The 26748-nt window shown below is 41.7% G+C and overlaps 1 protein-coding gene across 1 annotated transcript in view; it reads right to left on the reverse strand.

Moving 5' to 3' along the window:
• LOC124041905 (vasoactive intestinal polypeptide receptor 2-like) overlaps positions 1-26748 on the reverse strand; it is a 46032-nt gene that overhangs the window by 14706 nt on the left and 4578 nt on the right. Inside the window, exons 2-4 of the mRNA XM_046360047.1 lie at positions 15450-15555; positions 13138-13251; positions 6890-6981 (exon numbers count right to left, since the gene is read on the reverse strand). Of these exons, the coding sequence (XP_046216003.1) occupies positions 6890-6981; positions 13138-13251; positions 15450-15555 (312 nt within the window). The remainder of the gene's footprint in view (positions 1-6889; positions 6982-13137; positions 13252-15449; positions 15556-26748) is intronic.

Here is a 26748-nt window from a genome sequence, read left to right on the forward strand (position 1 = left end):
TGTTACAATAAATATACAGTGCATTAGGATAGTATTCAGACCCATTCACTTTTTCCACATTTTGTTACATTACATCCTTATTCTAAAATGTATTAAATAAACACATTTCCTCATCACTCTACACACAGTACCCCATAATGAGGTGATAACTGTTAATTTCATTTTTACAAATGCATTAAAAATAAAGAACAGAAATACCTTATTTATATAAGTATTCAGACCCTTTGCTATGAGACTCGAAATTGAACACAGGTGCATCATGTTTCCATTTTGATCATCCGTGAGATGTTTCTACAACTTGATTGGATTCCACCTGTGGTAAGTCGCTCTGGATAAGAGCGTCTGCTAAATGACTTAAATGTAATGTAATGTAAATTCAATTGATTAAACATGATTTGGAAAAGCACACACCTGTCTATATAAGGTCCCACAGTTGACAGTGCATGTCAGAGCAAAAACCATGCCATGAGGTTGAAGGAATTGTCCGTAGAGCTCTGAGACAGAATTGTGTCGAGGCACAGATCTGGGGAAGGGTACCAAAACATTTCTGCAGCATTAAAGGTCCCTAAGAACACAGTGGCCTCCATTATTCTTAAATGGAAGACGTTTGGAACCACCAAGACTCTTCCTAGAGCTGGCTACCCGGCCAAACTGAGCAATCGGGGAGAGAAGGGCCGCTCTGACAGAGCTCCAGAGTTCCTCTGTGGAGATTGAAGAACATTCCAAAAGGACAACCATCTCTGAAGAACTCCACCAATCAAGCCTTTATGGTAGAGTAGCCAGACGGAAGCCACTCCTCAGTAAAAAGCACATGACAGCCCACTTTTGGAGTTTGCCAAAAGGCACCTAAAGGACTCTCAGACCATGAGAAACCATATTCTTTGGTCTGATGAAACCAAGATTGAACTCTTTGGCCTGAATGCCAAACGGAAGGAAAGCATCATGCTGTGGGGATGTTTTTCAGCAGCAGGGACTGGGAGACTAGTCAGGCTTGAGGGAAAGATTAACGGAGCTACGTATAGAGACATCCTTGATGAAAACTTGCTATAGAACACTTAGGACCTCAGACTGGGGCGAAGGTTCACCTTCCAACAGGACAATGACCCTAAGCACACAGCCAAGACAACGCAGGTGTAGCTTCAGGACAAGTCTCTGAATGTCCTTGAGTGGCCCAGCCAAAACCTGAGCAAACATCTCTGGAGAGACCTGAAAATAGCTGTGCAGCAACACTCCCCATCCAACCTGACTGAGCTTAGGAGGATCTGTCAAGAAGAATGGGAGAATCTCCAAAAACAGGTGTTCCAAGCTTGTAACGTCATACCTAAGAAGACTCAAGGCTGTAATTCGCTGCCAAAGGTGCTTCAACAAAGTGCTGAGTAAAGGGTCTGAATACTTATGTAAATGTGATCTTTCTAAAAACCTGTTTTTGCTTTGTCATTATGGAGTATTGTGTGTAGATTGATGAGGGGAAAAAAACAAATATCCATTTTAGAACAAGCCTGCACAGTATATACAATAACATTTCACAACACATTAAGTGTGTGCCCTCAGGCCACTACTCTACTACCAAACATCTACAGTACAACACAATCTCCATGTGGGCGTGTGTGTATAGTGCATATGTTATCATGTGCGCGTGTCTGTCTCTTCACGTATCTACGCCCGTCCTGAAACGAGAGATTTCAACCTCTGAATACCGGTGAACCTCGTCAAATTGCATGCTTTCTGTTTCATTGGTTCAAAACCCGAGTCCTCCCTTAAGCCTACTTTGATGAAGTCTAGTTCAACAGCAATGCCTGTCTTTTTTATCCTGACCATGTTATGATATCATTACATTTTATGTAGTATTTATAAAACCTGCTTGTTTTTCGTTTAACTTTATGACAACCTAACTTATTAGAATATTTCACCTTCCTGGTTTTATGGTGACAACGTCCGTGGCGCGCTTGCAATGCTACTTCTGGAGATGTGTGAATGAGGTCTGATCTGTAAAATGGTTGTGATTATGTTCATTAAAACAGGCCTTTTTGGGAGCAGTATAACGGTGAGTGGACATTCCCCCTATCTACATATTTTTATTGGATCTTTGTCCAGCAACTGTGAAAAGTTTGGAGGTGCATAAAACCCTCCATAATCTGCATGATTTTAATATTATATGCCCAGAGGGAGAGATGATGGTTCCCTTAAGTGTGATATACTATATAACCTATTTAAGACTAGTTGTTATTTTGTTTAGAATTTGATTAGAATTATTTGTTCTCTTTTTAGGCCTCATCAATCATTCATTTAATGTTGCTTATTGCCAATGTTTTTCATGTCCATGCTCAGCCATAATGAAATGTACAGTAGGCTTAGCCCCTACATCAGTGTAAGCCATGTAATTACTTAGAACAGTGTGGACTGCGAATGGATTCAAGTTAATGTATTTAGCAAAAATAGGTCTACCTTTTGTTTTTTGTTTCTGTAAACCATTTAACAAACTAACGGACTAACATTGGAATTGAAGTTGATTCCAAGGCAATATACACAAGACTGTAAAATACATAAAATACATCAAACTTGAAGCAACCATACATTTTTGCCATGGAGCACTTAATAGAGCCCTTTATATCTTTTATGTTTGTTTCATAGTACAGGTTCTCCTTTTTGTTCAGTTTAGTAACATGATTTCTCAGTTTACAGTACATTTACCAATTGGTTGTGCATTTTCTTATTAATGGGTGCATGCTTATTAGTAACCGGAATAAGAGATTTCATAAACATGTCATGTGCAGTGTCTGGTTGCTCCTCATTACACACCAGAGACCAGCAAATATTCTTTACATCTTCAACATAGGAATCACTACAAAACGCATTGTATGACCTCTTATACATTCTATTAAGCCCAGCCTTTGGAACTTAGTTTTTTATTTTTATTTATTTTTTTATTTTTTATTTTACCTTTATTTTACTAGGCAAGTCAGTTAAGAACAAATTCTTATTTTCAATGACAGCCTAGGAACAGTGGGTTAACTGCCTGTTCAGGGGCAGAATGACAGATTTGTGCCTTGTCAGCTCGGGGATTTGAACTTGCAACCTTTCGGTTACTAGTCCAACGCTCTAACCACTAGGGTACCCTGCCGTACCCTGACTACAGTATTATGATCACTACTGTACATCCAGTGGATTTGGATACTGCTTTGGAGCAGATTTCTGCAGCATTGGTAATGATGTGATCCATTTCATTCCTGTGCTGTTTAAAAAATACCCTGGTAGGTTGATTGATAACCTGAACCACGTTACAGCTTTTTTGAGTGGACGGTTTGATATATGCCATTTTTAGCAGACGCTTTTATCCAAAGCGACTTACAGTCATGTGTGCATACATTCTTGATGAAAGCCAATTAATATTTAGGTGATCGCTCTCATTGTCAAGCCAAACACAAGGAGTGACAAGGAGTTGGCATTATAGCATAAACAGACTGGCACTTGGACTAGAGGTTACATCCTAGAAGGGGGTTCCCGAAGAGCTTGCACTGTATTGGTAATGGCAGGGGTATCGTTTGGTACTTCTTGCCCCTCCACCAATTTCAAGAATTCCTGGCTTCACCACAGTATTGCAGGCATTGCAAAAGTTCTGAACTCTGTGTGAAACAAGCCATAGAGGAAACATGTGTTCCTATCTATTTTTCATAGTGAGAGAAGATGAATTTTCCATTCCGAAAGATTGGACATCGCCTTAACATGGGCAAACAGGGGGAAAGGCTTGGGTGAGAGTACAGTTGGTGAGTTTCACAGATTAATGGCCACTCAGTTAGAGGAAAACATTTTAGTGCATTAAATATTTAAGAAAGTAGGAGTTTTATTTTCATATGGAGATCAGTAGAGTGCCACTGGTGGCTCTGTGATCCAGACCAGTGGGGCCTCTTAGATAACCTCCAAGAGAATAGAGCGCAAAGAGCACAATAGGCTGTTTGAGGTCATTCCTCAATCTGAATGAAGCAAGTGAATCGTAGGGAATTGTGGCCAGCAATTTAACTACAGTCAGTTTGCCAAACAAGAATTACTGTTGGGAGTATTATTTAAATGACCCTTAAATGAATGGGTCATTTGAGTTTCATTGCTCTTTTTTGTGGGGCTTATCTCTGGTTCAGCTTTCTTCAAAAAAGATTGCTCTGACGACACCATTCTATATACTTTCGGCCCGTCATTGGACACTGTGCTATCTAACCTCCAAACGAGCTTCAATGCCATACAGCACTCCTTCCGTGGCCTCCAACTGCTCTTAAACGCGAATAAAACCAAATGCATGCTTTTCAACCGATCGCTGCCTGCACCCGCATGCCCGACTAGCATCACCACCCTGGATGGTTCCGACCTTGAATATGTGGACATCTATAAGTACCTAGGTGTCTGGCTAGACTGCAAACTCTCCTTCCAGACCCACATCAAACATCTCCAATCGAAAATCAAATCAAAAGTCGGCTTTCTATTCCGCAACAAAGCCTCCTTCACTCACGCTGCCAAGCTTACCCTAGTAAAACTGACTATCCTACCGATCCTCGACTTCGGCGATGTCATCTACAAAATGGCTTCCAACACTCTACTCAGCAAACTGGATGCAGTCTATCACAGTGCCATCCGTTTTGTCACTAAAGCACCTTATACCACCCACCACTGCGACTTGTATGCTCTAGTCAGCTGGCCCTCACTACATATTCGTCGCCAGACCCACTGGCTCCAGGTCATCTACAAGTCCATGCTAGGTAAAGCTCCGCCTTATCTCAGTTCACTGGTCACGATGGCAACACCCATCCGTAGCACGCGCTCCAGCAGGTGTATCTCACTGATCATCCCTAAAGCCAACACATCATTTGGCCGCCTTTCATTCCAGTACACTGCTGCCTGTGACTGGAACGAATTGCAAAAATCGCTGAAGTTGGAGACTTTTATCTCCCTCACCAACTTCAAACATCAGCTATCCGAGCAGCTAACCGATCGCTGCAGCTGTACATAGTCTATAGGAAAATAGCCCACCCATTTTCACCTACCTCATTCCCATACTGTTTTTATACTGTTTTTATTTATTTATTTTTCTGCTCTTTTGCACACCAATATCTTTACCTGTACATGACCATCTGATCATTTATCACTCCAGTGTTAATCTGCAAAATTGTATTATTCGCCTACCTCCTCATGCCTTTTGCACACATTGTATATAGACTGCCCATTTTTTCTACTGTGTTATTGACTTGTTAATTGTTTATTCCATGTGTAACTCTGTGTTGTCTGTTCACACTGCTATGCTTTATCTTGGCCAGGTCGCAGTTGCAAATGAGAACTTGTTCTCAACTAGCCTACCTGGTTAAGTAAAGGTGAAAAAAAAAAATGCTGGGCAGTGGAATAGCAGTATGAACCATCAGTCTTCTTCATTTCTCCTCCTGGAACATTGCTGCTACTTGGCCTCTTATTAACATCTGCTGTACTGGGCCAACCAGGACAGTAATTTGGAGTCTGTGTCCCAGATGGCATTTTATTCCCCACAGGGCCCTTGTCAAAAGCAATGCACTATATAGGAAATATCCGGGTGCCATTTGGGACACACAGGTGCAATGTTTAGATTGAGGAGACAGCTGGGTGCCACGGTGAACAGGATGATTTTTTCTTTAGCTTTTAAGGCACCTGTGTTTCATCTGTATTTCAAGGCATCAGGTGGAATTGAGCACACACATGCACACCCACCACACACACAAAAACATACACATACAAAAACACACTACACCAGACCGAGGACAGAATTCCCATGCATTTAGCAAAGGGTTATATGGCTAGTTTTCATTATCAGCATGAGGGCCTTCACACCCAGAAATCAGACCAAACTAAATCAAATGTTATATTATATAAAAATAATCATAAATCACTCACAATAACATTGTCATGTTCCTCTCTATAATGTCCATTGTATCAATACCTTGATTGCAATATCTGATATACTACAGTATTGTATTTCCAAACACAGCTACTTGCATGCCATCATGTATTGTTTCTTGCTCAAACTTTGAACAATGATACAACACCAGAGAGACCAGAGACCTAGAGATCTAGAACACCAGAGAGACCAGAGACCTAGAGATCTAGAACACCAGAGAGACCAGAGATCTAGAACACCAGAGAGACCAGAGACCTAGAACACCAGAGAGACCAGAGATCTAGAACACCAGAAAGACCAGAGACCTAGAGATCTAGAACACCAGAGAGACCAGAGACCTAGAGATCTAGAACACCAGAGAGACCAGAGACCTAGAACACCAGAGAGACCAGAGACCTAGAACACCAGAGAGACCAGAGATCTAGAACACCAGAAAGACCAGAGAGACCAGAGATCTAGAACACCAGAAAGACCAGAGACCTAGAGATCTAGAACACCAGAGAGACCAGAGACCTAGAGATCTAGAACACCAGAGAGACCAGAGACCTAGAACACCAGAGAGACCAAAGACCTAGAGATCTAGAACACCAGAGAGACCAGAGACCTAGAACACCAGAGACCAGATGCCTAGAGATCTAGAACACCAGAGAGACCAGAGACCTAGAACACCAGAGAGACCAGATGCCTAGAGATCTAGAACACGAGAGAGACCAAAGACCTAGAGATCTAAAACACCAGAGAGACCAGAGACCTAGAGATCTAGAACACCAGAGAGACCAGAGACCTAGAACACCAGAGAGACCAGATGCCTAGAGATCTAAAACACCAGAGACCAGAGACCTAGAGATCTAAAACACCAGAGACCAGAGACCTAGAGATCTAGAACACCAGAGAGACCAGAGACCTAGAACACCAGAGAGACCAGATGCCTAGAGATCTAGAACACCAGAGACCAGAGACCTAGAACATCACACTGGTTACCTTATCATGCTTTTCCTCTGCCCCACACACACGGGTTATTTGGGGAAAAACTTCAGACCATCCGTCTTCTGTACAGTTCTTACTTATGTTTCCTGTGGGTAGGAGAAAAACATTGCTTTTGTCAGTTAAATGTTTGTATTGCCCCATCTCTAAAAGACTTGGTTATTCCTTTCATAAATCATAGTCAAAGAAAATTGCAGCATGTTTTTTGTAGACACAATTATTTGATTTCTCTGGTAAGTGAGTCTGATGAATGATATTTATTCTGCTAAGATGATCCTCCTTTGTATGCCCACTCAAGTCAACCAAAAAAGGTTGTGTGATTTGCTACACATGGCTTCACACACAACCCTAAGTGATTGCTCAGTGGCTGTGATTCCATTTTGAGCATGACGCATGATGGCTTCCATTAAAGTTTCAAATGGTTCTTGTTTACAGTGTTGTCAAATTATTCTAAAAAAAACATTCAGACAGTCTTCTAAGGAGCAAATAGATGTCATTTCAGCATTTTTTCACAAAAACGTTTCTCTCTGGGAAGCGAAAGGGTTCCATGTTTATTCAAAGAAGACTTCGACCTTCAGTTGAGTACTGAATGAACCCTGTTTGTAATGTACTTTACTACACACGATTTAGGACTACAACCACAGGCCTCTTTCTTTCTCCGCTCCTTTGAGTGTCACACTCCAACAGTCTACTCTACACAGACCCTGCCACAGCAGCCTACCTACTTTTAGACTTGCCGGGTGCTATAGGGATCCCAGAGGTTTCTGTTACAAATACATCTTCCAATTTACATGCCCAGCTCATCCTCTCCAATTCAATTTCACACAGCTACATTTAGTCTGAGGTATCTTGAATGTGGGATGTTCATCATAAGACTGCAACCTGTCTTAATGTAAATACAATGATCTTACAGTAATCTATCATACTCTTTGTCTGGGTAATTAGTTTATAATGAATGAAGTGGCAGTACAGATTCGTCTAGACTGTCACCAGTAGTGATGGGTAGGACGAGAGCTCCACAGAATCCTAGTCTGCCACATGGGCCATTGGAGATTGTGGAGTGAGCAGACATGATTAATTTTGCCTCTAGTCCATACAGTGCAGAACATACTATATCATTCTTGGCTTGGTGCAATTTGGCTTGGTGCAATTCACCATGATTCAATGGAGAATTTTGCCATAGTATATAGGCTACAAAAGAACGATAGACAGTGCATTTGGAAAGTATTCATACCCCTTGACTTTTTTACAGCCTTATTCTAAAATTGATTACATAGTTTTTTCCCCTCATCAATCGACACACTCTACACACAGCGGCAGGTAGCCTAGTGGTTAGAGCATTAGTCCAGTAACCGGAAGGTCGCTAGATCAAATCCCGAGCTGACAAGGTAAAAATGTTATGCAGGTGAATGAGGACCCAAAAGCGACTTGGCGAAAACAGAGTCTTTAATCCAGTAAAGTAAATATACAATCATAAAGCACAATTCCACTCGTAATGACGAGAACAGACTGGAGACTCGATCATGAACTGCAGGTTGCCTCGGGAAGGCACTTGAACGTAGCAGACTCAGACACCTGCTCACCACGCAGCATCTGAGGGAAACACGACACGACAGGGCGATACACAGACACAGCACGGTGAACAATAGACAAGGATCCGACAGGACAGGAACGGAAAACAAGGGAAGAAATAGGGACTCTAATCAGGGGAAAAGATAGGGAACAGGTGTGGGAAGACTAAATGATTGATTAGGGGAATAGGAACAGCTGGGAGCAGGAACGGAACGATAGAGAGAAGAGAGAGAGGAAGGGAGAGAGAAAAAGGGGAACGAACCTAAAAAGACCAGCAGGGGGAAAACGAACAGAAGGAAAAGCAAAATGACAAGACAATATAAGACAAAACATGACAAAAAATCTGTTGTCCTGCCCCTGAACAAGGCAGTTAGGCCGTCATTGTGAATAAGAATTTGATCTTAACTGACTTGCCTAGTTGAATTGAATAAAATTTTTTTAAACACACAATACCCCATAACGACAAAGCAACATTTTTAGAAATGCAGGTTTTTAGAAATGTTTGCTAAAAGACTCAAATATCACATTTACTTAAGTCTTCAGACCCTTTACTCAGTACTTGGTTGAAGCACCTTTGGCAGCGATTACAGCCTTGAGTCTTCTTGGGAATGACGCTATAAGCTTGGCACACCAGTATTTGGGGAGTTTCTCCCATTCTTCTCTGCATATCTTCTCAAACTCTGTCAGGTTGGACGCACAGCTATTTTCAGGTCTCTCCAGAGCTGTTAGATCAGATTCAAATCTGGGCTCTGGCTGGGCCACTCAAGAACATTCAGAGACTTGTCCCGAAACCACTCCTGCATTGTCTTGGCTGTGTGCTTAGGGTCGTTATTGGAAGGTGAACCTTCGCCCCAGTCTAAGGTCCTGAGCTCTCTGGAGCAGGTTTTCATTAAGGATCTCTCTGTACTTTGTTCCGTTCATCTTTCCCCCATAGGGATGGTGCCAGGTTTCCTCTATATGTGAAGCTTGGCATTCAGGCCAATGAGTTAAATATTGGTTTCATCAGACCAAAGAATATTGTTTCTCATGGTCTGGGAGTCCTTTAGGTGCCTTTTGGCAAACTCCAAGTGGCCAGAAGAAAGCCACTCCTCAGTTAAAGGTACATGACAATGTACCTTTAACTGAGGAGTGGCTTTGTTCTGGCCACTCTACAATAAAGCCTAATTGGTGGAGTGCTGCAGAGATGGTTGTCCTTCTGGAAGGTTCTCCCATCTCCACAGAGGAACTCTATAGCTCTGTCAAAGTGACCATTGGTGACCACCTCCCTGAGCAAGGCCCTTCTCCCCGATTGTTCAGGTTGGCCAGGTGGCCAGGTCTAGAAAGAGTCTTGGTGATTCCAAACTTCTTCCATTTAAGAATGATGGAGGTCACTGGGTTCTTGGGAACCTTCAATGCTACAGACATATTTTGGTACCCTTCCCCAGATCTGTGCCTCGACACAATCCTGTCTCGTAGCTCTACGGACAATTCCTTCAACTTCATGACTTGGTTTTTGCTCTGACATGCACTGTCATCTGTGGGACCTTATATAGACAGGTGTGTCGAATCAATTGAATTTACCACGGGTGGACTTCAATCAAGTTGTAGAAACATCTCAAGGATGGTCAATGGAAACAGGATGCTGAATACAGGGTCTGAATATTTGTGCAAACAAGGTATCTGTGTTTTTTATTTGGAATCTTTTCAAAAAACCTTTTTCACTTTGTCATTATGGGGTATTGTGTGTAGATTGCTGAGGATTTTTTAGTTATTTAATCAATTTTAGAACAAGGCTGTAAAGTAACAAAATGTGGAATAAAGTCAAGGGTTCTGAATACTTTCTGAATGCACTGTATACTTGAGGCCCATTCATGTTTCTGGCTTTCAATGCACTCCAACTGTAGAAAATCTACATTACACTGGTCTGTGCACCTCTGTAATTCTGTGAAATTAGGAACATTGCTCTGGTGTGAATCCAAATCCTGAAAATGGTGTGAGCTCTACCTGGAAAGATGCACACATAACATTGTAGTGTAGCTGTAGCAGTGGCTTGTATTCATAGATGACCAGGAAAAAATAATACAAAATCATTTCTTTCATCTCGCTGTGTTTCATAAATGTACTTCAACTCGCAAGAGGTTCAATGTATCTCACCGGAGAAAGCATCCAAGCGAACGAAACAGCGCCCTTCTGTCTAGTATGTGTAGCCCATCTATGCAGTCTGGTCAAAAAGAGTATGACATTGTTGCATTGAGTACAAGGGAAGCCAACGAGCATTTTGCCTCCCATGATAAAAAAAATATTTAAATAGAAGCCTATCAGCGTTGCGCTAAACTGAGTGAGTTCAGCTTTGAATGGTCCTGGCGCACCAAAATGGATGGAGATAGAGATTTGGACGTTTGGTTTTACTTAACTCTCCATAAATTCATACATTGCACCCCTGTCCTGAGAAGATGGAAGTTCAGTGTGTAGCTAGATGTAGCAACTTTAGGCTAATGTTAACTAGCTGTCCTGGCGCATTGTTGCCCATATGAAAATAAGTTAAGGCTAGTGAGCAAGCATTTTAGCCAGGTAGTCTAGGACAACAAAAACTTAGTGTGTACTGTATGACAGAGTCAGACAAATTTAGGCAACATGAAAGAGGAGGATGCCATTGGCGTTTCTCTACAAGTAGGGTGAGTCAACATGTTTTTTTCTACTTACATGCACGCATACACACATAAATCAGTACTATGGACAGCCACATCATATTTAGCTTACGTTGATTGGACTGAAATTGTTTTTGGTATCTTTTAGTAGTCACTGTACTAGACTAAGCATAGGTGATTAGATGATGTTGAAATGGTGTTGGAATAGCAGTTCTATATCAGCGGTTGTTAAGTAGTCCAAAAATGTCAGAAACATTAACTTGCTTGACCACACTGTAGGTCATGTAACTGTTTGTTTCATGCAATATGTTTTGTGGACTTTACCGGTTTTGTGATTGAAACAAAGGTGTGGTTGAATATATTCGTCCACTGTGTCTTTTTGCCTCGGCCTTAGGCATATATATCATGGTCACAAGGCATATGAACTAACAGGTTATAGAGCAAACAAAGCAATTATCACAACACATACAGTACCAGTCAAAAGTTTGGACACCTACTCATTCAAGGGTTTTTCTTTATTTTTACTATTTTCTACATTGTAGAATAATAGTGAATACTTCAAAACTATGAAATAACACATATGGAATCATGTTGTAACTAAAAAAGTGATCAACAAATCAAAATAGATTTTAGATTTAGATTCTTCAAGGTAGCCACCCTTTGCCTTGATAACAGCTTTGCACACTCTTGGCAATCTCTCAACCAGCTACACCTGGAATGCTTTTCCAAGTCTTGAAGGAGTTCGCACATATGCTGAACATTTCTTGGCTGCTTTTCCTCCACTCTGCGAACCAACTCATCCCAACTCATCTCAATTGGGTTGAGATCGGGTGATTGTGGAGGCCAGGCTATCTGATGCAGCTCTCCTTCACTCTCATTCTTGGTCAAATAGCCCTTACACAGCCTGGAGGTGTGTTGGGTCATTGTCCTGTTGAAAAACAAATTGTTATCCCTCTAGGCACAAACCAGATGGGATGGCATATCACTGCAGAATGCTGTTGTAGGCATGCTGGTTAAGTGTGCCTAAAACTCTAAATAAATCACTGAGAGTTTCACCAACAAAGCAGCCCCACACCATCACACCTCCTCCAGGCGTCACGGTGGGAACCACACATGCGGTGATCGTCAGTTCACCTACTCTGCGTCTCACAAAGACACGACGGTTGGAACCCAAAATCTCAAATTTGGACTCATCATACCAAAGGACAGATTTTCACCAGTCTAATTGCTCTTGTTTCTTGACCCAAGCAAGTCACTTCTTCTTATTGGTGTATTTTAGTAGTGGTTTCTTTGCAGCAATTCGACTATGAAGGCTTGATTCAAGCAGTCTCCAGTTGATGTTGAGATGTGTCTGTTACTTGAACTCTGTGAAGCATTTATTTGGGCTACAATCTGAGGTGCAGTTAACTCTAATGAACTTATCCTCTGCAGCAGAGGTAACTCTGGATCTTCATTTCCTGTGGCGGTCCTCATGAGAGCCAGTTTCATCACAGCGCTGGATGGTTTTTGCGACTGCACTTGAAGAAACTTCTGCATTGACTGACCTTTATGTCTTAAAGTAATGTTGGACTGTTGTTTCTCCTTACTTATTGTAGCATTTCTTGACATAATATGGACTTGGTCTTTTACCATATAGGGCTATCTTCTGTATACCACCCCTACCTTGTCACAACACAACTGATTGGCTCAAATGCATTAAGATAGAAAGAAATTCCACAAATGAACTTAAGGCACACCGGTTAATTGAAATGCATTCCAGGTGACTACTTCCAGAAAAACCCTGGATGAGTAGGTGCCCAAACGTTTGACTGGTAGGGTATGTTGTAATATGTCTTTTTTTCTGGCTTGCCTTCCCCGGTGATTTTACTCACGCGCCGTTACTGAGCTGTAGTCATCACAGACAATATGAGAACATTGCTTGAGGAAAGTCTCAAACGTCTCTAACATTTGCATGATGTGGGACACAACGCTTAAAGAAATCCACCTAGAAATGTGACTGACATTGAAATTCATATATGAAGAAAACTAGAGGCTACAATACTGTACCATTTCTGCCAAAGAATGTCTTGAGCACTCTGGGACATTCCCTAGAGACGGTCTCTCCAACCTCTGCACGGCCCCAACATGCTATGTTATCCCAGATAGCTTTGCATCCCGCTCCTGTCAAGAGATTAGACAGCAGAGTTTTAATATAAATACAACGATTCAAGACAGTTGTTTGTTTGTCTCATATTTGTGAAATTTGTAGTTGCGTACCTCATGCAACAATTTCCCAAAGCAAATCTACTTTGCCATAGGGGATTCAAGACCATACTCTCACCCTACAAGTTGTTTATTATGGATAGCATCATACTGTAGCAGTATTGAATGTGATAAATGCCTCACATTTATTTTATTTTTTTTTTTACCTTTATTTTACTAGGCAAGTCAGTTAAGAACAAATTCTTATTTTCAATGATGGCCTAGGAACAGTGGGTTAACTGCCTGTTCAGGGGCAGAACGACAGATTTGTACCTTGTCAGCTCGGGGATTCGAACTTGCAACCTTTCGGTTACTAGTCCAACGCTCTAACCACTAGGCTACCCTGCCGCCCCATAAATAGTGCATGCACAGCATACAGTGCGCTAGGCTCTTTCAGAATGAATGATAGAGTTTCATAGTACCAGTAGCCTAATGGACTATGATAGACTCTCTGTGTGGGGGTGAAGTGGCTAAATGTGTGAATCTATTTCTCTCACCAATGTCAGGAGGAAGGCCAAGGCTGAGAAAGCCTCTCTGAAACTTGACTCCTGAAATATGTTGTTATTAATTCAACAAAAGGGTGTACAAAGGAAAATGGCATACAAAGAAAAAGTCCACAAAATACAATGTGTTTTTTTCATTAGTCCACTTTTGATACAGTCCCTAAATGTTTTGCATGTCAGCAGTCAAGTTTACAAGATATTGGACATTCAAGAAGCAAAGTCTCACTTGCCACATCTTAGTTGTGAAAATGGAGCGTTTAGCCTTAGCTCAGTAAAACATAGCTCCGCTCCCTTCCAGAGATAGAGAGACTGCAGAGAAAGCCTCCATGTGTAAACAACATAGCTAGCTCTATAAAAAGAAAGCTATTAACATCAGATATAATCAATGAAATGAAAACACATTGTGAAAAACGGACAACAAAATACATATTCACGATGCGACCCACATGAGTATCTCTGCACTCTCTTAGTGGTATAATATGTGTCTCTCGGTGTCTCAAATGGCACACTATTCCATGTATCGTGCCTAGGGCTCTGATGATATTATTTCAAGTGCAGCTCCTGCTTTATGGTATCTCCATATCTGTGATACAGTGTATGACAATGGCAGTGCAGTACCACACTATAAGATAAAAATGTTGCGCATATTGCCACCCACAGTGTTTACTGGCGCTAACAAACCATTTTTTTTTATCCTAAATGTTTCATAATCATATTAGGCTAGGTCAACTGATGCATGAAAAACCTTCTCCCTTTAATGCTGACCTGAATGCTCTCTATGCTTTCGAAGCACAATTGACTTAATTGGTAAGAGCATGGCGCTAGCAATGTCAGGGTTGTGGGTTCGATTCCCACTGGGAACATCCATATGCACTCACTGATGTAAGTCGTTCGGATAAGGTGTCTGCTAAACAGTGAATATTAAATTAACATTACACAAACACAGGCTCAGAAATATACACATTGTTTTTTGTGTCGGGACTCAAGAGAAAGCCAAAGACTGAGTGTCTTGTCTTTGATAAAGTACACTAATTCCCTTGACAATTAACATTATTTCTCTACCCAATTAGTTTAATTTATGTAGCACAGCCTTGGCTATAACTCACAGTAAAGTTTTAACATCGTAAGTCGGCAGCATGGTGGGGCTTGCAGGCAAAACGTTTTGTAGAACCTTCAACATGTTCAACATTTACTTCAAGATAGTTAAAGTGCAAGCTATTCAGGTTTTAATGGAAATTGAAAATACATCAAAGTTCGTGGTCACAATCTGAGTTGTGATGCTTATCTGGACTAAGAAACAATTTTACAACTATTGAAAGTCTTCATTTAATTTGACAGAGGCAATGGGGAGTAGCAAATGGGATTTACTTTCCATTACTTTCAAAGGCACTTGAAAAGATGAGATTTCACATATTCTTTTAAAAGTTTCATAAAAATAATTTAGGCGAGTGACCTAAAAATCGATGTAAAAAAATAATCTTGCACCATTCACCAAAATATGCAGTCTGTTCCCATTCCCGGAATATTCGGAAATCTATTCACAAGCCACGGTTTATCTTAACTGTCAGATGAGGAGATAAATGTGATAATCAAAATATGCCGTAATGGTGTCACCTTTGGAGGCATTTGAAGATTCTTGTTCCCTCAGCTTCACAAGACATTCCTCCTGGTCTTTCTCAAGCTCCAGAAGGAAGTTACATGTTGGATGTCTTCCACTCACCTAATTAAAAAGAAATTCAATGTTTGATTCACTTTAATTAACTCATCCTTAGATGTTAGTATTTTAATAGGTCCGTTGTGTAGTAGAAAGAAAGGTGTACAGTAATTACATTCATGCACATTCATATTCTGAATTCAATGAATTATTCATAGGACATCGTATCTTATAGGCCGCAGAATGGCAGGCAAAGACCAGTGAACAAGACATTAATCCAACTGGCGTGCTGTGGGACAAATCTGGCCGGGGGCATAAAAGACTAAAAATGTCAGAAAAACAGCTCCAAGTGATTTTCATTTTTGGAATCTGTTCTAAAGTATTCTGACGCATAATAGAGAGGGATTTCGTGATTGTGTACAAATGTAAGCAAGGTTTGAAATGATTATGTTTCAGTCAAATATGATATCTGTTTGGGCTACTTGCGGTCGACAAATGATTTGTAATTCTATTCCAGACCCCCTGACCATCCACTCGGCCCGCGGCTTCATCTCGTGGATGATCCCTGATCTACAGTATCATGTTAATGGTGCTTTGACACTATCTTGTTTGAAATGGGTTTTTTTAAAAGCATGACATCTGAGCACCGAATTTCTGCCTTCCTAACTATATGCGAAGTTGAGACAGGGAATAAATTAATTAAATAATGAGTAGGTTTACTGGAGGGAAAAGATTTCCATTATATTACAAATAGAATCAAATGGATGTGATTTTTTTCCATGAGTAAATAAAGGTTAAATTTAAAAAAGTAAATGGAGAGATGGATAGAATAACCAACATAATGGCCTCCTGAGTGGCGCAGCGGTCTACAGACCCAGGTTTCATCTCAGACTGTGTCACAACCGGCCGTGACCGGGAGTCCCATAGGGCGGCTCAAAATTGACTCAGCGTCATCCGGGTTAGGGGAGGGTGTGTGTCGTCAGTGTTTCCTCCAACACATTGGTTCAGCTGGCTTCCGGGTTAAACGGGCTGGTGTTTAGAATGTGTATTAGAGGGTCATGTTTCGGGGGACGCATGACTCGACCCCGAGCCTGTTGGGGAGTTTCAGTGATGAGACAAGATCGGAATTGAAATTCGGAGAAAGAAGGGGATAAAAAATAATAACCAATGTATCTACACGTCATGAATTTGCACTCTAAATATTCTGTGTAGGTTGGTGGTTATGAGGTAGTAGAGAATTCCTCGACAAACACCTTCAGCACCCTAAATGGGAACTGTATACATTCCCCTAGATCCCTAAAGGGTTTCTGACGTCTGTGTGAGAGAGTGTGTAAGTATGTTACCGACATGTTAGTCTCTTCAGGAGGAGTCAAGTGCAATACAAAGATGATGATGGATTGAGTGTGAAGAACATAATAGTCAAACTGGTCAGTGTGCTGCAGGAAGAAAGTGGCTTGAAAACAAACTATGTCAGAATTAACTTTTGTTTCACGTTAGTCTTTTTCTGTTAAACGCACCCAATCCCTGCCAGGAGAAACATGTGGCATGTGACAGAAAGGGTGAGAGCCACACAGTCTGACACAGAGAGCATGCCTCAGGGGGAACACACACACACACACACAGTACGGCATCAGGCAGCAATGTCTATAAAAAGGCTACAGAAGCGATAACAAACAATCAGGGGCACCAAGCGGAAGAGACCTCGTACTGGGTCAATGGGCCCTTAATGCTTTATCCCAAATGGCACCTTATGCCCAACATTGTGCACTACTTTTGATAGTACACTATATGGGGAATATGGGTCCATTTGGGACACAAATAATGACTGATATGACCCCTGGCCTCTGTTAAGGCTAACACACCAACTGTATCTACACTGACAGTCCAAAACGCATCCAAAGAAACTACATCGCACTGTGGAACTGACTGGCAACTGGTCCTTCTGATCGTGTCCCAAATGGTACCCTATTCCCTACATAGTGCACTACTTTTGCCCAGAGCCTTAAGGGCCCTGACCAAAAGTAGTGCACTACAAAGGGAATATGATGTCATTTGGGACGCACATCTCCTTTCTCTCCTCTCCTTTCTCTCCCTTCAGGCCGAGAGAAACCTTAAAAGCAGTGTTTTCATTTTAAACAGAACGTTTCCCCTGGCTAGCTAGGATGGGCACTGAGAACACTGCTACCTTTCGTGAGTATGCAGTCTCGTGTGAGCAGAAATAATCACTCTGACTTGGGACTCTCACAGCATTGCCCAAAATGGAAGAGATTGCCAGGTCAGTGGCTGGGGCATGCATCTCTGTGAGAGAGTTAGTGACTCACTCCTAGCATGCTAAAGGGCCTTTTAAATGAGGCTGCACTCAGCACTCATCCACTAATTACTGGTTTCACCCAGCGTCAACTCGGCTGTCACTACTAATGTGTGTGGCCTTAGTTATGTTAATGCAGCAATCCTATCTATTTTTTGCTAAACCAAATGTATTTTTTAAACGCTTCTTTGCTAAACCAAATTGTGGCAGACAGACATATTCATTGAAAGGCCATTGGCATTGTAGGATATTGCTATGATTCATTTCTAGTATTCCGTCAGAGAAAGGAGATGCAGAGTAGATACAATCCAAATGTAATATATTTTGGTAAATGCAACTCAACACAGACTTTCAGGCTAAAATGTGAAAGCCTAAAACTTCTAATATTACTACTGTGTATCCCACAGCTGATTTTGTAACTAATGTTAAAAACACAAACACTGGGGACACACAGTAAGCCTCTGTAGCTTTTTATTTTATTATCCTTTATCCAATATTGTTATGATTCGAATTGCAGCATAGTATGATCTATACAATAATATCAAATAAAACCCTAATGTTTACCTATTTCCCCTAACAGATAAATCTGTGTCCGGTGATCCTGTTTAAAATGGTTTATATCTGTCTATAACCAGATGGAGTTGTGAACCCAGGACTGGTATATAATAATATATGCCATTTAGTAGATTATTTTATCCAAAGCAACATACAGCCATGCATGCATTTTACTTATGGGTGGTAACTAACCCACATACCGTATTCAATCTGTTATAATTTGATGAAAGGCAGTGACTAGACCTTACTATTTTCAAGGCCAGATTAACAAACAGGCATGCAGAGCACGTGCCCCTACCTCCAGGGGTCCGCCAACCAAATGTTTCTTCGGGGGTTGTGGGCCCCATGGAGGTCGGGGGACCCTCAGATAGCAAATCAGCTGTAAATCGCAGGAAACTAGCTTAAATTCAAAATTCTCAGCCTCGTGGTAAAATATGAACAAAGGCATGAGATGAGCGATAAAACAGACCATTTTTCTCTCTGAATCAAAGCAAAAAGTGTAGAATAGCAGAGAGACAGAATTACTTTGTGTGTGACGGATCCAATGTACTTTATACTTGGGAGTCAAGGACATATCATTGCAATAATAAGCAACCACTTCAATGTCATATAGAAGTTAATTGCGCATATGAGGCAGCTGTTGATCTTGATATGTTGATTGAGGTACAAGATAATTATGAGCTTTTGCTAATGACCTGAAAAGAGTCCACTTGGAAAAGAGAAGGCCTATTAGCACATCTGTTTTGGCAACAGTCTCTGTAGATGCCTACAGACAGTGCATACAAATTATGCTCAGATAAGTATTTCTGTGCAGTACAGGTATTTCTGTGCAGTACATGTATTACAAAGGAAGCACTGGAAGGAAGGAAGCACTGCGTTGTATTAAACATTAATACCTACTGTATAGACAGGCTATATTATTTATCTAATTTAACCTTTATTTAACTAGGCAAGTAGTTAAGAAAAAAATATTAATTTACAATGACAGCCTACCCCAGACCAATTGTGCGCCACCCTATGGGACTCACAGTCACAGCTGGATGTGATACAGCCTGGATATGAACCAGTGACTGTAGTGACACCTCTTGCACTGAGATGCAGTGCCTTAGACCGCTGTGCAACTCGGGAGCCCAAGAGCTTATCAAGAGCTTCCATACTTGGCTCAACATACAGTGCATAAGTATTTCTAAGACACTCTACTGTATACAGATGGAGTACACACAAAATATGTATAGCTAAACAGACTCCATCTCTTATCTAGAGGCTCTGAAACTTTCCTCAAGTTTGTTCCTGCTTAGTCATTACAATTATTGAATTCAATGTATTAAATATATTGAATTCAATGTATTTCAGACAGTTCCACTCGTCAAAATTCTCAGTAGCTACTGAAATTGTTGAATCTTTATAACCCATATTAATATGGGATAAATTAATGATTATTCACTCTGCTCTGCTCGCATCTGGTTGATGGAGAAGAAAAGTTATTACACATCAAATATTCAACATATTTTGAGAGAAGGGGTTCATTTGCCCAGGCAAAAAGTCCTCTAGCACTTTCATGATACAGTACAGTTTCTTTCCCATTTTGCCCTAATTGCATCAAGCATATTGGCACCATACCAAACCAACAGTGATTAGGCTGGGGCACACAGGCTGTGTTTACACAGCCAGCCCAATTCTGATATTTTTTCCACTAATTGGTCTTTTCACATCAGATCTTTTTCAGAGCTACTCTGATTCATGAAAAGACCAATTAGTAAACATGAAACATAACATAATACAGAACATTAATAGGCACGAACAGCTCAAGGACAGAACTACATATAATTAAAAAATGGCACACATATCAATACATACACACAATATCTAGGTCAAATACGGGAGAGGCGTGGTGCCGTGACGTGTTGCTTAATCTGTTTTTTGAAACTGGGTTTGCGGTTTATTTGAGCAATACGAGATGGAAGGGGTGGCAGCGTAGCCTAGTGGTTAGAGCGTTGGACTAGTAACCGGAAGGTTTTGAGTTCAAACCCCCGGGCTGACAAGGTACTAATCTGTCGTTCTGCCCCTGAACAGGCAGTTAACCCACTGTTCCCAGGCAGTCATTGAAAATAAGAATATGTTCTTAACTGACTTGCCTGGTTAAATAAAGGTAAAAAAAAAAAAAACTTCTATGCAATTGTTTGTTCTGGATTTGGGGACTGTGAAAAGACCCCTGGTGGCATGTCTGGTGAGATAAGTGTGTGTCAGAGCTGTGGGTAAGTCAGAGCTGTGTGTAAGTTGACTATGCAAACTATTTAGAATTTTCAGTACATTAATGTTTCTTATAAAAAGAAGAAGCGATGTAGTCAGTCTCTCCTCAACTCTTAGCCAAGTGAGCCTAGCATGTGTCGTGTCTTTGCCGGCTATGCCGGATTAAGTGATATGACATGCTATTCTATAAAATAATTTCTCCGTAATTAATATTACCTGATTGAGCTAATCATTTAAATGTAATTAACTAGAGTCAGGGCACCACAAAATAATATTTATAGAGCTGTTATCTTCCGAATACACTCTTAAAGACCTAGTAATATTTTATATCAATAGCAGTCAATATTAATCGTTACCTTAATTCAGTCTCATCTGAAAGTTGTAAATTCTTGGTTATCTGCACAAACCATGGCTAACAAGTTGAATCAGCAATACAAAATTGGGTATAAATATTTATTTACTAAATACTTAACTAATCACACAGAATTACATATACAAAGAATGAATTATACCTCGAATACAAATTCCGTCACAAAGGAAAACGTCGCTAGCGGGCGGAACAGATATGACAGCTTGTTACACAAAAGAAAAGGGGCTGGGTTTGAGTGAAAGAGCGGGAAGACTGTAACAAAGGAATAAGCTGTGCTATCGTAAAATACAGTATCTTACGCATTCTAAATTTACCGCCCATTTGGAAAAGGTAAATGCAATCAATATTTACTGGTGGTAGATGGAAGGCCGTGTTGCCAAACCGAGTCCTTTGTCCTTTGAAGAATGTCTCTGGTGGTAAATTGGATACCTTGTCATAACATCGTTGTGTGGTAGACGGGTTCCTCTGTCTGTTCATTCCTAACCTGCGTTTGCAGCTTCTGTTGCTAATTCAACGGCTAGGAGGTATCACTTTTGTAGTGAATAAGAGTTCAAAGTTCATACCATTCTTAACCAAAGCTCACGCTGATGTTGGCTTCGTTCTGTAGTTATTATCTGAACCATTCTGACATCGGACTGTCGTCCTCACATCCTCGGAACAGGAGGTTATATTGTCGTCAAGGCTTTATATAGGAAGGGAGAGGAAGGCGTGTTTGAAAAGTTTTATAGCCCATGTCCCTTCACAGGGGCGGGCTACTGATTGAGCAGAGCCCTACCTTATGAAAACCCAAATCTCACATCTCATCCCATCACCAATCATTTCATATTCAAACATTTAAATTGAACAACAATTCCATGTGAATGCAATAACTCTGATGTGTAGACTTTCCACTGTAGAGTTTGTCATCTTATCAATGATGAGAATTTCTCAGATGACAACTGAACTGACATCATACTCATTAAGTACCACCGCATATGTTCAATTGGACGGATTACCAGAATATAGTTTATTTCCCCCGACCTTCTGATGTTCCCAGAATCTCTAAGTTAACCAAGGGTTTTGCAAAGGTAACATCAGTAGGGTAGAGAGAGGAAAAAGTGGGAAAGAGGTATTTATGACTGTCATAAACCTACCCCCAGGCCAACGACATGACACATGCATAGTATTTATATTATGATTACAATGAAGAGCAAGACCTGCTGCTCTGTTCTGGGCCAGCTGCAGCTTAATTGAGTCTTTGCAGCACTTGATCACATGACAGGACAATAATCAAGATAAAACTAGAGCCTGCAGGACATGCTTTTTGGAGTATGAACAGACCTCTCCCTATCGTTACAACTATTGAATCTATATGGTTTTCACCATGGCAGTTTACAATATAAGGTAACACCAAGTTATTTAGTCTCCTCTCTTCAACAGCCACACCATTCATTACCATATTCAGCTGAGGTCTAGAGCTTAGGGGATGATTTATAGCAAATACAACGCTCGTAGTTTTAGAGATGTTCAGGTCCAGTTTATTAATGGCCACCCATTCCAAAACTGACTGCAACTCCTTGTTAAGGGTTTCAGTGACTTCATTAGCTGTGGTTTCTGACATGCATATGGTTGAATCATCAGCATACATGGACACACAGGCTTTGTTTAATGCCAGTGTTAGAACCAGTAAATTACATTGGCTTCCCTCCAGGCCCGAGGACAAAGACATTCCTCTAGGCTTTGATATGACAGATAGGAGTGGCTATAGAGTCAGCTACCATCCAAGTTGTCAATGCCAGGAGGTTTGTCATTATTGATCAATATTAATCATTTTTCCACCTCTCTCACACCAACTTTACAAAATTCCAACGTGCAATGCTTTTTGTTCATTATTCTTTTTTTTATGCATGAGTATGATGGCTCACTGTTCATTGTTGGCATTTCCTGCCTAATTTTGCCCACTTTGCCAATGAAGTAATCATTCAAATAATTGGCAACATCAAATGGTTGTGATTAGTAAGCCATCTGATTCGATTAAAGATGGAGTAGAATTCGTCTTTCTGTCCATAATCTCTCTTAGTCTCTCTCTCGGTTTTCATAGTTTTCCATCAATTCGCAAGTGGCTTAAATCATCTGAGCAAGGGAAACAGTGCCCATCTGTGTCAGTATGGGAAACCCATGTATCTGATACTGTCTGGACCAAAAGAGTATAACTTGTTGCCGCCATAGCATTTGATTGATTGATGCCAGCAAGCATTTGGCTCCCCTTGATAAAACATTTTATAAAATAATTAGCTGAACTCAACTGTGAGTTGTCCGTCCTGGTGGAGCAAAACGCCCAAGGGAGGCCAGTTTGGATTTGGCTTGAGACCAATCAAATTACTTCCTTTACAAAACGTCATTTTCAGAAAAAAGTTTCTGGTCTGCTTGTGTTGATGTCCTACAGTAGCTGGCCTGCTAAATCGTCCCTTTCCTAAATCAGCCATGGATGGAGATTGGGATTTGGACTTGTGTTTTTGACTTAATTCTCTGTACGCCGATTCTGATCTACCTTTAACTAAAGATGTTGTGCCGCTGGCCTGAGATGATAGTAGGCTCACATAAACTAGCTAGCTAGCTAACATAGCTGGTTCATTGTTGCACATGCAAGGAAGTCAGGCTAGCAAGCATTTTAGCTATGACAAAAACTTTAAAAAGTGTACTGAGTGTAGTCTGGCCCAGGAGTGGGAAGGTGAACGGAAAGGCTCTGGAGCAACGAACCGCCCTTGCTGTCTCTGCCTGGCCGGTTCCCCTCTTTCCACTGGGATTCTCTGCCTCTAACCCTGTTGGGGCAGCCAGAGGGGCTGAGTCACTGGCTTGCTGGGGCTCTCTCGTGCCGTCCCTGGGGGGGGTGCGTCACCTGGGTGGGTTGATTCACTGTTGTGGTCGGCCTGTCTGGGTACATCCCCCCTTTTTGGGTTGTACATTTTGTGTCGGAGATCTTTGTGGGCTATACTCGGCCTTGTCTCAGGATGGTAAGTTGGTGGTTGAAGATTTCCCTCTAGTGGTGTGGGGGCTGTGCTTTGGCAAAGTGGGTGGGGTTATATGCTTCCTGTTTGGCCCTGTCCTGGGGTGTCCTCGGATGGGGCCACAGCTGTGTCTCCTGAACCCTCCTGTCTCAGCCTCCAGTATTTATGCTGCAGTAGTTTATGTGTGGGGGCTAGGGTCAGTTTGTTTATCTGGAGTACTTCTCCTGTCCTATTCAGGTGTCCTGTGTGAATCTAAGTGTGCTGTTCTCTAATTCTCTCTTCTCTCTTTCTTTCTCTCTCTCGGAGGACCTGAGCCCTAGGACCATGCCCCAGGACTACCTGACATGATGACTCCTTGCTGTCCCCAGTCCACCTGGCCATGCTGCTGCTCCAGTTTCAACTGGCCTGGGCCCTAGGACCATGTCCCATGACTACCTGACATGAGGACTCCTTGCTGTCCCCAGTCCACCTGGCCATGCTCCTGCTCCAGTTTCAACTGTTCTGCCTTACTATTATTCAACCATGCTGGTCATTTATGAACATTTGAACATCTTGGCCACGTTCTGTTATAATCTCCACCCGGCACAGCCAGAAGAGGACTGGCCACCCCACATATGCTCTCTCTAATTCTCTCTTTCTTTCTCTCTCTCGGAGGACCTGAGCCCTAGGACCGTGCCCCAGGACTACCTGACATGATGGCTCCTTGCTGTCCCCAGTCCACCTGACTGTGCTGCTGCTCCAGTTTCAACTGTTCTGCCTTATTATTATTTGACCATGCTGGTCATTTATGAACATTTGAACATCTTGGTCATGTTCTGTTATAATCTCTACCCGGCACAGCCAGAAGAGGACTGGCCACCCCACATAGCCCGGTTCCTCTCTATGTGTGCAGAGGGTCCCTGAAACACTAACTAAGCTAGCGTTTCACATCCGTTACACTCACCACCCTTTTGACCTCCTCCTTTTCCGCAGCAACCAGTGATCCGGGTCAACAGCATCAATGTAACAGTATAACTTTAGACCGTCCCTTCGCCAATACCCAGGGACCCTCTGCACACATCAACAACAGTCACCCACGAAGCATCGTTACCCATCGCTCCACAAAAAGTTGCGGCCCTTGCAGAGCAAGGGGAACCACTACTTCAAGGTCTCAGAGCAAGTGACGTCACCGATTGAAACACTATTTAGCGCGAACCACCGCTAACTAAGCTAGCGTTTCACATCCGTTACATGAGCACAGCACAACAATGTGAGTCCAAAAATATATTGTATGCTGATGCATGCAATATGCCAGGGAGATATGTATAATGTAGCTAAGAAAGTAATACTGTGTATGTTGTATAGTAAGTGTATGTTGTATAGTAAGCTGTTAGTCGCCCATGTGCCTCACTCTTATAATTCAGTCCCTTTTCCCCTCATAATTTAGCCTAATGTTCTGACTTGGTGGTGCACATGTAGCCTATAGCCTGTTTTAGAGAAATGTCATCATTGAATATTGTAAGAGCTTTCAATGTCTGCTTATATGCCCCCTTTAGTTATCCTGCAGTTCTGACTTGGTGTACAGGGAGAATACTGGAAGAACAGCCCATTCTGTCGCTGTGCATTTCAAAAGTGCTGAACAAATAGTTATATTGACTACGTCTGTCCTAGCTCATTGTCTTAATCGAAAATACGGATTGCCTCTTATCCACTCTTATCCACTCAACGTCCCTTATGCCATAGTTTGTACATCTCAATTGTCAATAGGAACCACATTTGTTTAAACAAGTCAGCCATATCAGCTATGTTTTTTTAAAAGGCAGTAAATCAAATGATTGCCTCACCTGGTTCACCAACTACTTCTCTGATAGAGTTCAGTGTGTCAAATTGGAGGGTCTGCTGTCTGGACCTCTGGCAGTCTCTATGGGGGTGCCACAGGGTTCAATTCTTGGACCGACTCTCTTCTCTGTATACATCAATGTCGCTCTTGCTGCTGGTGAGTACCTGATCCACCTCTACGCAGACGACACCATTCTGTATACTTCTGGCCCTTCTTTGGACACTGTTAACAACCCTCCAGGCAAGCTTCAATGTCATACAACTCTCCTTCCGTGGCCTCCAATTGCTCTTAAATACAAGTAAAACTAAATGCATGCTCTTCAACCGATCGCTGCCTGCACCTGCCCAACATCAATATTCTAAGTCAGAACCGTCCAGAGTATGTGGACAACTACAAATACCTAGGTGTCTGGTTAGACTGTAAACTCTTCTTTCAGACTCACATCAAACACCTCCAATCCAAAGTTAAATCTAGAATTGGCTTCCTATTTCACAACAAAGCGTCCTTTACTCATGCTGCCAAACATACCCTCGTAAAACTGGCCATCCTACCTAAACTCGACTTTGGCGATGTCATTTACAAAATAGCCTCCAATACCCTACTCAATAAATTGGATGCAGTCTATCACAGTGCCATCCGTTTTGTCACCAAAGCCCCATATACTACCCACCACTGCGACCTTTACGGTCTCATTCCATCTCACTCCATGTCATCTACAAGACCCTGCTAGGTAAAGTCCCCCCTTATCTCAGCTCGCTGGTCACCATAGCATCATCCACCTGTAGCACGAGCTCCAGCAGGTATATCTCTCTGGTCACCCCCAAAACCAATTCTTTCTTTGGCTGCCTCTCCTTCCAGTTCTCTGCTGCCAATGACTGGAACGAACTACAAAAATCTCTGAAACACTTGTCTCCCTCACTAGCTTTAAGCACCAGCTGTCAGAGCAGCTTACAGATCACTGCACCTGTAC

The sequence above is a fragment of the Oncorhynchus gorbuscha genome, linkage group LG08 (genome assembly GCF_021184085.1).
Source record: "Oncorhynchus gorbuscha isolate QuinsamMale2020 ecotype Even-year linkage group LG08, OgorEven_v1.0, whole genome shotgun sequence".
NCBI classification, from domain to species: domain Eukaryota; kingdom Metazoa; phylum Chordata; class Actinopteri; order Salmoniformes; family Salmonidae; genus Oncorhynchus; species Oncorhynchus gorbuscha.